The sequence below is a fragment of the Lagopus muta genome, chromosome 4 (genome assembly GCF_023343835.1).
Source record: "Lagopus muta isolate bLagMut1 chromosome 4, bLagMut1 primary, whole genome shotgun sequence".
In the NCBI taxonomy this organism is placed as follows: domain Eukaryota; kingdom Metazoa; phylum Chordata; class Aves; order Galliformes; family Phasianidae; genus Lagopus; species Lagopus muta.
In genome coordinates this window covers 59,676,587-59,690,623 of record NC_064436.1, presented here as the reverse complement: position 1 = coordinate 59,690,623, position 14,037 = coordinate 59,676,587, and the positions used below count along the sequence as shown (strand labels likewise).

The 14,037-nt window shown below is 37.6% G+C and overlaps 1 protein-coding gene across 4 annotated transcripts in view; it reads right to left on the bottom strand.

Moving 5' to 3' along the window:
- Positions 1-1,852: 1,852 nt before the first annotated feature.
- Positions 1,853-14,037, bottom strand: part of WFS1 (wolframin ER transmembrane glycoprotein) — a 31,088-nt gene continuing 18,903 nt past the window's right edge. For all 4 annotated transcript variants that reach the window (XM_048943131.1, XM_048943128.1, XM_048943127.1 and 1 more), the window contains 5 exons: positions 11,294-11,438; positions 10,388-10,558; positions 9,714-9,794; positions 6,079-6,224; positions 1,853-4,530 (listed from right to left, as the gene is read on the bottom strand). In XM_048943131.1, coding sequence (XP_048799088.1) covers positions 2,722-4,530; positions 6,079-6,224; positions 9,714-9,794; positions 10,388-10,558; positions 11,294-11,438 — 2,352 coding nt within the window. In that variant the 3' untranslated portion in view covers positions 1,853-2,721. The remainder of the gene's footprint in view (positions 4,531-6,078; positions 6,225-9,713; positions 9,795-10,387; positions 10,559-11,293; positions 11,439-14,037) is intronic.

The window sequence follows — 14,037 nt, the reverse complement described above, 5'->3', positions numbered from 1 at the left end:
ACTTGAGAAACGGACAAGAATTTAACCTTCTGGACCTACGTTCAGCTGTGTCAACACAGAGATGTAATTGTTAGTGCATCTCCACCTTCTCTGCAAATACAAGGAGGGAGGAAACTCCACAGTTGCTTCATGACAAAAACCCAAATTCTCCTTTGAAGAAGCTCCCACCTCTGTATTAAATAAGGCAGTGTTTTATTGCAAGGAAAAAGTGATTATATAGGTAAAGATAACAAAAAAGCTTTATGCCATTCCTACCATACTGTAGTCTTATGCTAGAGGTTCTCTGCTGCTGCAGTGAGTTGGTCAAGATTGTTTCCTTTCCTCCCTGAGGTCTGGAAGCTGACATAGGCACTATGCACTAGAAGGGCAGCTCCCTGATGTCACTGGGATTCAAAGTCCTACTCAGCAGTTCATCCTGGGCTGAAGTACAAAGGCAAAGATTAGAGGTGTTGCATGCAGATAGCAGCTTTAGAAAATTTAGCTCATCTAACTTGTCTCTACTTAACAAATGAAGTATTTTTATCTCCTAACAATTTCCTAAGAAAATGCTAAACTAGAATTCTTGAAGTTGTTGGAGTTAAGCCTTGTAATAGTATTGTTATAGATGGGAACTGAACTACCTGGATTCAGCCTTTTGTCTCAGTGACAGAGCAACCATTTCCAGAGAAAGCAATAAAACTACATACTACTTCTTGCAACACTTTCCACATCTGACTTCATCACATTTTCCAGGATATACATCAACTTCTTCAAAACACACCAATTAGCCAATAAACTGACATCCTTCTGCAGAGTAAAAACTTAAATAAAAAGATGATGCTTATTTTTTCCCCTCCTGAGAAACACATGAAGTTTTAAATTTATGCATATATAAGGAAATTTAAAAAAAAAAAAAACAAAAAAAAAAAAAACCAAACATCTTTAGAACTTAACATTTCAGAGCCAGGAAGACCATTTGGGTATTCAAAAGAAGCCTATTGATAGTCCAGGAGGAGAGAGAAAAAAAAAAAAAAAAAAAAGGGGGAAAAGTAAAGGCAAAGTATGGCTTATTTGCTGCCAAAAGCCAAGAGAAAATCAGGTAAACTGATCTTTGCCAAAATTAACATTTGCTTGCAAATTCACACTATTTACTTTCTCCAGGGCTGACAGTTTTCAAAACTAAAAGCACCTTTAGAACACACTTCTACTTTAAAGATTCTCTGATAGGCTCCAATGTGACCAGGTCTGCAACACCAGGCTCAGCTAAGTGCCTGAGATTCTGGCATCCTTGCTTGTAGATGCTTGCTTGTCTTTGAATTCTTTCTATCTGCAGCTTGATCCTGATATTCAAAAGGGTGCCAATGGCTGGAGTGCAATCAAATGCCCCATTTTTCTAAGTTTCTCCTTCTCAGTCAGTTTTCAGTGACTGTGTTTCCCTCATGCTCTCTAAATTTATGACAGTTATGGAAAGGCAAAAAGGATATCAATGTAGAAAGAGTGAAAGAGAAGTCAGGGAAACAGAATGTTTCTATTATTCTATGCAGCATAGAATCACAAGGTTGGAAATGACCTATAAGATAATCTAAGTCCAACCATCTCCTCATCACCATTGCCACCACAAGCACTGAACCATATCATGCAGACATCATCCAGACACCTGATGCACAATGTCATCCAAGCACTCAAAAGGCAGGAAGTCGCAATGAAAGCGAAACTTGCAGTATGTCTAGATTCTATAGCTACAACTCGGGCAGCTCACAGCATAAAACTGCATGTTCTAGATTGTGTTTTCCAATGAAAGCTGTTTGTCATCAGTGCAACATGAACAACTGCTCAAAATGTCAAAGCATAACAGACACACATTGTACCCATTTAATCAAGCTTGTATTTTATCTTTATTTGCACAATAGAAATTATTCAACAGCCATTCTATTTCAGTTTCCAACGTAGACTTCTACATACTATGTTCAGTTGCTTTGGCTTGTCTGTTACTGGTACCAGTACAATACCAGTCCTACCATACGGCGTTTGTCATTCACGCACCAGCATGGATTATACCTTAGTGTCAGAATGTAGCTATCACAGCCATTAGAACAAACAGCTTGTTCTGCAAAGAATATTTAATGCAAAATGAAAGCTTGAGAGCATTTTACTACCTTGCTGGGGTGTGAAATGGTGTACCCTTCCAAAAAAAGATTGAAATCACCAATTTCTGGACAAGAACTGAAGCAATACGTTTTTTACACAGATATCACCACCAGGAACGGATTATATGATCACCTTTGTCTACAATACACCAAATAAATACAAGCAATATGTGCAACATAAGCTATTATCAACTACCTACTATAAATCATACCTGTGAAAATACATAGGAGCATGTTGTGAATATTTAAAGAGTAAAGTGCTTTAACACAGAGCAAGAGAATCCACCTAGTGTCCTATCACAGGCAAACAACATGTTCACTTGGGACAGAATAGTCTCCATGCAATTAGTCAGCAGCAATGCCCTGCATTCTTTTATAACATGAAACCAGTATATAACACTTCACTCATATTGGGCTTAAAGTCGAGATACAGTGTTTACACTTACAAAACTCAACCAATGCTCTACGTTAGCATACGTTTTAAGCATTGCTACAGCAGGGTGGTTTTGTGTTTATTTTTCTTTTTAAGAAGCCAAACCTTTGGTAGTGTAAATGCAGCGTACATCGAGGATGCCACTGGACCACAATGAGCTCATTATGCAGCTGACAGGAATGGAAAGAAGAAAAAATCAAAAACAAATTTAATGGCTTTATGCACTGTGCTCCTCCAGTCATGCTCTATTTTCACATGCCTCCCTGCAGGTAGGAGTTTAGACATGCAATTCAAGCAAGTGATTGCTTTCAGTTCAAAGACAGGCCATTTACTGCCAAGACGACCTTCCAGAATTGTGCTGAATTCAATTATACTTCCCTGCCTCAAGTTCAACAACACTTTCTTAAACTCACTGCTTGCTTTCAGCACAATATCTTTGGTTATATCATCTTCCTCCATCAACTTGGTTCCATTTTTGCTACTGAAAGGCATACCCACAGTTATTTCAAATTTGTACCGATCGAACATTTTCATGTGGCACTTATGCTTTGTCAAGTACTTGAGACGGCACAACTCTTCCTCCTCCATAGTGACATTTTTGGGGTCACAAAGAGGGTAGGTTTCACCATACAAGCACCTCATCCAATCGCCAATAAACAGTGGAAGCATGTTTATTGCAGATTCTGCACTATTGTCAATTTCTGTCACACGCACGTATTTGAACCGCCCAGTCCAAGTCACTCTGTGTCCTTCCAGGTGACTACATAAAATCTGAGTACGTGCCATATTGGTCTCCTTCCACGATCGGGGTCCACAGAGGAAGGCATACTGATTCCATGTCAAGGTGGAGTTGTAAACTTTCATTCCTTCTGATCGATACACATAGAACCAACAGAACAACACCACGGCTGTAATCCACACCAAAATGAGTTTCACAATTGAGCTTCGTGTGAGGGATTTAACCATATCTACTACAGAGAAGTTGACTTTTGTCCACCATCGGAAGAGCAAAGGAACAGCACACAAAACTAGAGTCACTACAATTTTCATGAGCTCCAGAGACACGAACCACTTAATGAAATGGACCAGACACATCAGCGCAATGCCTACACCTAGCACTGGGAGTGCAAAGAGAAACAGGAAGTACCCAATTGATGCACGGACCAGCCCAATGCCAGAGGACTCCCGCAGAATGACCACGGAGAGTTCACACCACATGAAGCAGACCAGATATGGGACCACGTAACAGTAGGTGCCTTTAAAATTTCGCAGTTGTGCCATTCTAAAGAAAAGATAGAACAAATACAAAAACAAAAGGCACGGGATGCTTACATTGATCACAAAAAGATGGCCTACGGGAACAGTAAAGAAGGTTTTACCTAAGAATTTCAAGAAGCCAAAATTCCCAGGTAATATCTGCAACAGGGATAAGCAACCTGCTGCTATCTCAGTCATTAGAGCTCTTCGCGTGTATGGCTCTGCACACGTGCTTAAACTCATGTAACTTGTCACTGTGAAGAAAACTGAGACAATAGCTAACTCTGAGCATGGTATACAGTCCTTGCTTGCTATAGGGAAGGAAAAAATCACAAAGAATACTGAGAGTAAAAAATAAATGTAGGGCTCTAAGTGATTCCACCCAAAGTTCACCTCAGCTTGCTCAACATCTAGGTTTGGTTCAAAACGAAGCAGTAAGTCAGTCAAAGTGCGGAAGTTTTCCCAGGCCTTACTGTCCTGAAAAACTTTTAGTGTGCAAATCACCATAGAAATGAAGGACAAATAGAATATAACTAACGGAATAATGAAGGCAAAAAAATCAATTGTCAGATTACTGATGATGAAGAAGAAGATGAGAGCATTGATGTGATGTGTTGGAATAATGGTAGACAGCCAATGCATTCCTGCCTTTGATGCAATATCTATGAGATATTCTTTAATTTCCATTATGGCATGAAGTGGGTATTTTACAACCTAGAAAGAGAGAAAGAAGCATTTTATTTAAGAGCAGTTTTGTACTGGTACACCACAGATATTAACTGAAGCAGCAGCAGCCAGTTGTCTAATCTCAGTTGACATGAAAAGATTTTTATTCTGAAAGAGCGTTGCCAATAACGTGACTTTATGTTGTCTGATATTATTAGCTCTATTTTGATTAATTCAGTCAGGTGAAACGCAGAGGCTATTTTGATTTCAAGGAAGATGAATTTCATTACCTTTGACACGTAATTAAACGGCTTCCTAGTCAAATACTCTGCTCTGCTAACTTCACACTGAAGATAACACAGAACTGTAGCCCTGTAGTTTAGCTTACGTCATCACTTGAGCTGTGAGTAATGCAAGTTTTAAAACATTTAACTCTACCACTCTTCTGCAAAGAGCATGTTATACACTCCGATTGTATGCACTTGCAGAAAGTCTTTATAGTCGTGTTTTATCTTTAAAAGATCCTTTCCACATACCTACAGATGCAGCTGTCAAAATCTATTTTATAAACAGCAGAAAATCACTGTAGATAATCTTAAAATTTTACCCATCTCACAGGGCATTTTCCTTTACAATTATACAGCAATAGAAGAAATGCTAGATCAGGTCTCCCTACGGCCACCTACACATTTAGTTTATTAGCAATAAATTTTCAGGATTTTTTTTCAAACAAGCATTCAAATATTACCATCTGCATATTATATAGTGCAAACAGTCCCACAAAAAACAGTTTTTAATGTTTTCCCAGAAGTTATGCTTTTACATTAATTACAACAGCAGAAAAGCCAAAAATGCTTCAGTGAACCTCTGCAACATTGTGAAGAAACGGCAACAAACACAAAGACTTTGGCACAAGCCTGTTTATTAGCAGAAGTATCTCTGCTGTTCTTCATAAATGCATCTCTTTCAGAGTATTAGTTGTTCAAACTACTGGAAGAGATAAAACCTATTACTTTTTTTGTTAACCCTTCTGTATGATAGCGGACAACAAAACCTCTCATGGCAGTCGCTAGGAAGCCCCTGCCTTGCTTGAAATTTATATTGATATTGGACATTCATCCTCAATTTTCCCTTCTCCTTTTACTACCTAGAGAAATAATACTGATGACAAATTGCACCATTCTTGAAATCCTCCATAATAGAACTTTTTAACCTTAGCCTCGAGACTAAGGATAGTTTTTGCCACCTCCTCATTCCTTTTAATGTAAGAAAGATATCAAGTATATAAAAACAACTGTAATAAAATTATGACAGTTACTATAGGAGCCTTTAAATTCTCATTGAGATGTAATGAACGTAGTTTGTCCCCTTGCAAGGAAAACTATTACCCTTTTCTCTTAAATACATGCCTGAAATTATGAAATTATAAATACATAAAAGAACTAAAGCCAAAAAAGAAATTATAACAAAAATTCTACTACTGATCTACTGAGGCTAAATATCAGCTTTGAGAAACAAGTGCAAATCATCTCTGTCTGTTCTGAAATGTGCACTTTACAGCCCTTCCACACAACCTGTTTATTCCTGTCTGCTTACCTTCAGTCTCAGAGGCAACTCTTCAGGAGTCTTCCCTGCCAATTCATCATCTTCCTCCTCCTGCATAATCAGGTTAGATGGGATGATTCCCTTTGCATACTTCTTGGTAATCTCCACAAAGTCATCCAAAGCAATAAATTTTTTAGCTGTAAGGTAAAGTATAGATTATGAGTAAATAGCATCACTAAAATGCTGCACTGTCTATATGAACTGGAATATTAACTTTCTTTCATGTTATTAAAGATGTGCTCTGGACTTCAAAAACTGAACTGCTTACCTTTAAACTTGCTCTAAGATTTGTACTTAAAACAACCAGCTGCTTTTCCCAGCAATACATGACTACTCTAAATCTTGTCAAACCAGTACATATTTTATTATATTTGCAAATAGGAAAACAAAATGTAGCTTATTTGTAAGTATTCCGAGGAAAAGAGACTGCTGGATTAGGTTACACAGTTTCAAATCATAACTTATCATAGCTTTGGTAATTGAGAGAAATCTTTAACTAAAATCCACACTGAAAAGAAACAATTGTACAGGAATAGTAATGAATTACCTATACATGATGAACTGAAAACCGACTTCTGATTTGGTTTAGCAATTATTTTTCCAATTTTGTAACTTACAGTCAGATATAATTACATCAAATGCCCAATTATTTATATCTGCAAGATTAAATACAAGTTTACTTTAGCATATTAACTTAATATGCTGTTGGGCTATATGAAAACTCCTCCCTCGAACTACAACAGCTAGGATTTAAATTAGCTAGCCACAAAATATGCTTTGCTCAGTTGTACACAAAGGCAAAATTTTTCACTGCCTAACAGCTCATTTACAGGTATGAAGCATCTTCTCAGCTATTGGCCCTCAGTATCCACTCCTACAAGTAGAACAGAAGCAAGAGATTACTTCAGAGATCTCCAGGGATGCTACAAGATGCCTTATACACTGCTTCCAACTCTTTTCACACCCAGTGCCTCGCATTAGCATGCATTAGCTGGTTTCTATGGTAGGCAAGCTTGATGTCGTTTGTAAAGGAGGATAATTAACAGCAACTTTTCCCATACGCTGCAGTAAATGACACTGCTGTAGATATGAAAGACTTGTGAATGACAAAAATCTGCAGTACACCACCTACACAGTATGTTTAGCAAGTCAGCTGACAAAAATAAAAGTGCTGGCCTGCTCAATGCAAGTTCATGATTTTAAAGCGACAGCAAACCGAATGGCTTAACTAAGTTTCACATAGAAGATTAGTGGATTTGAGCTTTAAAAAGGTTTTAAAAAGCTTTAACAGAAATAGTAGCTCTATGGAAGCCATATAAAATACATTTGTGGTTTTTAATATGAGAAAGCTGTAGATAACAGGACAAAAAAGGGCATTTTTTCAAGATACTCATTAAAGAAAGAGGTGTTACAAGGAGTTCAATGGAAAAACAGCAGCTTGAAATTTTTGCTTCCATCCCACAACTTGGACGTTGCCCTTGCTTGTACTTTTAAAATATTTTTCTGTTTCCCCACTGTATGAACCCTTATGTCCCACCAAATACCACGTGGCACTGTTCCCAAAAACCAGTTTAATTTTCTGCTAACTTGTCTTTTCATTCACAGACTGCAAGGCTACATGGCTTGCACAAAGAATTCAGTGAGGTTCCTCAGTTGTCTTTGGTGTGCTCCAGATCACTCCTAACTCCACACAGTCACCTATGCTTACTGCCTGATTTGGACAAAATATACAGCAGTAAAAATAGATTTTTGATGAGGAATCAGTATGTAGACACGACTAGAATCTTATTTATGTTCCTTTAGTAACTTTTACATGACTCTTGAGTTATCCTGAGTGGGAAAGAGTTATTAATTCAATTAATAAAATTAATTTTTGCCTATCAGGCATAACAATATACACACTCTCAGGCATGCAACAATTGTCCATTGACAACATCAGCTTTAGTATTCCATTTATGCCTTCATTAAGAATGCTCCAGATCAAGTATCAGCAAACATATTACTGGCTTAACACTTCCAAGAATTGACAACATATTAAAACTGAAGGAAAAAAATTTCTGCTGGCAAGATAAATGCAGAAACTCAGTGGATCAGAGAATTAAAAGCTGGATAGGAACAGCCGTCTTGTTCATCCGCGAAAAGATAAAAGCTCTCCAGAGAAGAGGTAACAGCTTAACTCCTACTTTAAGTGTTTGATGAAAACTTTTCATTTTTAAACGTTAGTAGTATTTTGTCATCCAGATGTCTCTTAAATTGATATTAAAAGTGTATGTTGTAGATTCTACTTCATTATTCATAGATTTTTTTCCTTCAATTTGGTTATGACAAATTCCCTGCCTCCCCCATCCACCGTAGGAAAAGAAAAATATGCACATCAATTCCTGCCTACGCTTACAAGTAGGTTCATTTACTCTCCTGTTATTTTATCTGCCATTTAAGCCTTAAAAAAGAGAGAAAGAGAGAAAGAGAGAAAGAGAAAAAAGCAGTTCCTTTTCTGACAATCTGAATTACTGAAGAATCCAGAGCAAAATGACTTGCTTTGCACTCATGCTCTGTCAGCACGTGCCTGTTCAGCTAGGGAATGCAAAGAACATGAGTGTCATCCAGCAAGTGCCCAGCAATATAACTCCAGTGAACTCAGTTACAACTGCTTTACGATTCCACAACCAAACAATGAAACACAATCTTTGAAGGACTATTTCTAGATTTCCAGAAGTGGCAAATCAGTCACAGGAACAGCTAATCTACTCCCATGGAAATTCTGATAGGACCAGACATTTGGTCTTCCAAGTACTATTTCTCCCTGTCTTTATTCCCTCCTTCATATACACAGGCATGTGTTCTTCCTCCACATAGCTAAAGCTGAAATACTCTGTTCTTAGGAGTGTCAGCTTCACTGCCAGTTGCATAACTTGATTGTGAAGCCACCTGTGTAATGAATACAATCCTTGAAAGCCAAACCGAAGTGATGGAATGTACATTTAATCTTTCAAGGACCTGAGACATGCAAAACCCTGATCTGGCTTATAAATCCACGTATAACATTTTAGTTGCACAATTCCTAACTACAGTATATTAGTAAGTAACAAGTCGTGGGACATTTAGCAGTGCTTTCAAGAACTGATCTACATTTTATATATCACACAAACTGACCTGTCCCTACCTACTTGAGATATGAAAGGAATATCTTGGTACCTATTTCTCAGATAAATTCTTGAACAAATACAAAAAAGCAAACATTAATTATAAGGGAATGGCAAACAGAAGCAAGGCAAATAGAGTAAGGGAACTGTCTGCACTAAGAGTCTGCATAATTAATTCCCTTATTATAAGTAGAGACTTTATTACAAGTTAGAAGGAAAAAAAATTACTGAAAGTGCAATTTATTTTCTTTTTACTGAATTGCCTCTTAAGCTGAAATGGGAAGAAAATGGCAACTTACATGCAAATTCCCTTTAATGTACTAATCACTGACAAATTTATGAGAATGGTAACATTCTATGGCTTCACGTGCAGATCCTTTATTTACCTTGCACATACAATAAATGGACATCATTAATTTATAGCAATTAAAACTTGCTATATATCCTTACTCAGGCAGATTAAAAGAAGCAGTAGGTACTCACATTCAGAGCTCACTAAACGCTCCAGCATTCTCCTCTGCTTCTGCACTGATTTTGGGACTGGACCAGGTTGCTTCTCACCATCTGGTTCAATAACAGAAGTTAAAGCTGCTAATTAAAGTGATCAAACAAAAACTGGAATGTTGTTCAACCTCAATATCTGGAGAATGGTATTTCCTCAAACTCAGCACAAGACATACATATCAATAGGTACGGAGTAGCTATTTACCTTTCTGTATCCTTATTACTATGCTTAAAAAAAAGAAAAAAAGAAAGGGAAGGGAAGAGAATTGTCAGAGCACATATGATTCCGTAACAGCAGATTTAATCAGATGTCTTACAGACTGAATTTGTGAACTGCAATATCTGGTAAGATTTAAGGATGACTGGGGTAAGGGGAAAAAAACTGAATCACAGTAAAACTGTAAGACATGGACAGCAACTGCTTAACTGAACCACAGACTACAGCAGGAGTTAGCAGTCTTTAGGAAATAATTTCACTAGTGCAGAGAGAGTACTTACTAATATAGCCATTAATAGTTACTTTTTCTTAAGTAAACCATACATTTACTTTACTTTAACTCATGCTTGATTTCTTATTAAGCTGTCCAGGTTTCTAGCTGTATTCTGCCTGCAATTATGTGTCATCAATACCATAAATCAGTTCATAAACAAACCTTCATTATCAACTTGCCCAACGTTTTCCAGTAGTTCAGAAACTGCTAATTGCTTCTTCTTTTTTGGGTTTAATTTCCAATACATGACTAAGGCAGCTTTTCTCACAGCTCTCTCCAAGTCAGTCTCAGATGATAGTTTTTTCACTTCTTGCTCATTCTCAGAAGTGATGCCTCAAGAAAAGAAAAATACATTAGATACTATTATCCCACACCCTTTCTGAAATGACAGATTTGCCCACAATTGATTTTTTCTCAGTTTTCTGAAACCTCTCAAGTTTCATTCACTACTTCACCCCTTACATTTTTCAAATGCCCTTCCATGCTCAAAATCTAGTTTCATTCATACTGTACATGCAGTATCCTTAGATCTTTTTCAACTTTTGAAGTACAACAGATCAGGCAAAAGGAGGTACAGACATGTATGACTAACATACAAAAAGCAGAAAGAATTTCACAAAAAAATAAAATTAAATATTTTTAAATATGAGTTCAGATAAGTGGCAGACAAGAGGAACCCATTTCAAGTGGTGGAAGCAGTATGAAAGAAGTTATGAATCCTGAATTCAGAGAAGACAGCCAGAAAGAACAAGCAGAAGAAAGCCTGGAACTGGGCAAAAGGCTGAAACAGCAGATATGTAGGTGGTATACAGTTATATCTGACCTAAACTGTCACAGAAAAGAAGCTTCAATGGTGTTGAAGGGAAGAATGCACATGGATTCCATGAAGGAACTCAATCAAATCATTAATACAAATGTTTTTTGCAGCACTTATTTGAACACATTTCCTGCAGCTACTCATATAATTTTGCCATGAACATTCTCATTGCATTTTAATGTCTTTGCAGTGTTAAAATGGATGGACTATTATTAAAGTAGGATGTACAAAAAGTCTCAGAGAACCCATACCTCTTCTGTCTGCTAGGCATCTACGCAGCAGTTTAACAGCTTCTCTTCGACCTTGCTTAGCAGCAAGGATGAACCAATCAACCGCACTGCAGTTGTTAAGTTCTTCATCCTCCTCTTCTGCTAATCTCAAGAAGTGTTTCCCCACCTGGAACAAGTGGAGAACAGAAATTCCTTCAATTACTGAAATACATGATAGTGTCTGTCTCTCTCTTCTCACCCCCTCAGACTCAGCTACAATAAAATCTCTTTGAACAAAAGGTCAAAACATTTGCTCCCAGCACTAAAGAACATAGTTGTAAGTTGATATTCTGCAGAGAAAGATCACTTTCCAGAACTGGAAGCACGAAGGAATTGCAGTACAACTTGATCAGGTCAAAGAATTAGTTGCCACTGGTCTCTGAGCATCTAGCAGGATCAGTTAAAGCTCATGGTGTTATTAAGTCATATTTAGAGTGGCCATTTCTTCAGTATCTAAAGGAAAGCTACAAGAAAGTATGGGATAGACTGTTAAGCAGGGTGTGTGGTGATAGGACAAGGGGAAGTTGTTTCACACTTACAGAGAGTAGATCCTGGGTGTGACGAAAAAGTCGTTCACAGTGAGGGTGAGGCACTGTAACAGGTGCCCAGAGATGTGGTGGAAGCCCCATCCCTGGAGACACTCAAGGCCAAGCTGACCAAGCTCTGGGCAACCTGATCTAGCTGTGGATGTCCCCATTCACTACAGGAGAGCTAGACTTGATGACCTTTAAAGGTCCTTTCCAACTCTTAAGGATTCTATGATTCTCTTTGATCCTTTACTTCCAATAAAAATAGTCAGATAAAATTCCGATGATGTAGGCTGGCAAAGAGTCTTGGCATGGAAGGAAGGTTCAGCAGTGAAATGCCTGGCTCACTGCAGTTTAGCCACTGAAGGTCAAAACAAACTCATGATTAATTAGCAAATGGAAGAAAACTAACACAGCTTAAGCACCCAGTAATTTAAGTGATATAACTTATAAATTCCTACCATTAAGGATTAATGTAATGTTAAATACAATTATGCTGTAGCATGAAACACTTCTGCTTATCAAACCCCAAGACTACAAAAGTTAAGTAGCAGAAAGTGGCCAAAAGTACTGGACACTTATTTACATGTACAGGGAACCTGGAAAATGCTTTTGTTTAGTTAACTGCTCCCCTTCTCTCTCATTCTCTCTCTCTCTTCTTTATTATTTACACTCAGAATGTAACTGAAATAATAATAGACTACGGCTCCATAAATCTACTATTATCTGTCGCAAAAACAAACAAACAAACAAAAACCAAAAACCACACCAACCCTGCTTGACAGTTTCTCTGAATCTTTGCATTTGATATCACCAGTTAGTGTGACTAAAGAAATATCTTCAAAACGTGAATAATAAACAGTTGTTGCAAGCAAACTGAACACTGATCTCATCAAAAAGATGTTTCTGTTAGACATGAAAGGTTAGGTCTCCAGCTTTGCAACTGGTTCAAGCACTTAATTGGGTGTTCAAACAAATTCTACTTAAGCAGTCACTGAATAGACCTTGGAGCAATTAAACTCATAGGACATACAGCAAAGTGACCCAAAAATGTAAGGGAAATTAGAAAAATATTGGACTAAGAAATACAAGAGACAGAACTAAATTATTATGAATTCATACAAGAGTTCAACAAGCACTGCACAGATATAGTGGCAGACCAAGAAGGGAGCGGATGAGGTTATTTATTTATTTTTACCTTAATACTTCAGCCTTGATAGTGCAATTGCCAAGTAATTCATCACCAACTGCAGGTCTACCTTCAGCTTTTTATGTCAAGAAGGAATTGTTTGAACAAGTTGCAAGGTAAATAACTTCTTTCAACAGGGACAGGAATTTCTTGAGCACGTTTATACTTTTAGCCACTGAAATTTTGAGCAAAGCTTCAAGGGTACTAGAAATTGATGCAGCTCTTTCAAGTTTATGAACATCTCTTGGTCACAGAAACTTGTATTGCAATGTAAACTAGAAGATTTTCGAGACAGTCGTATAATGCACAAGTGTATTGCATGAGGAAAAAGAAGCCACAGCACTGGTTTTATAATATGAATGTTTTGGGGTCTGGATTTTTTTTTTTTTTGACCTATGCAGGTTTTTTTGTTTGTTTTTGAAGTTCAGCACCAAGATTTAATTATTTAAACCCCCCCCCTCCAAAAACTGAAACAAAAATCCGAGAAACCAGAAAACATTTGTTTAATATTTTGGTTACAAAATGACAAGCCTTTCTGTGTATTTAGAAAGTTTTGTGAGCAAAAAGTCATCTCCAGTCACCTCCAGGTAACAAGCACATTGCATTTTCACAAAATACTACTGAAAGGGGCTCTAAACAAGCCCATGCCTTTCTTTGCTATGGCAAAGCTTCCACGTGGAGCCACTATGAATGGCTGCACAGCTCTGGCCTGCAGTGGTCAAATGAGGAAGAACTGATGGGCAAGAGCATCAGCCTCAGATTGCTAATATGACAAAGCAAGGATTTTCTCTTTCCCATGAGCTAAAACTATGAAATGAAGTAACAGCTGGCAATGACTTCACACCCTCTCTAAAGCCAACTGCCCACCTCTCACCTTTGGGCTTTACAACTGCAGCATTTATTACACTCAGGCCCCTTACAGATAACCTCTAGTCAAAGACACTGAGCTGCCTCTGCTCCATTACAGAATACAGCTGTGGGTGTTTCATTTTCATAACTGCTATGCAGTT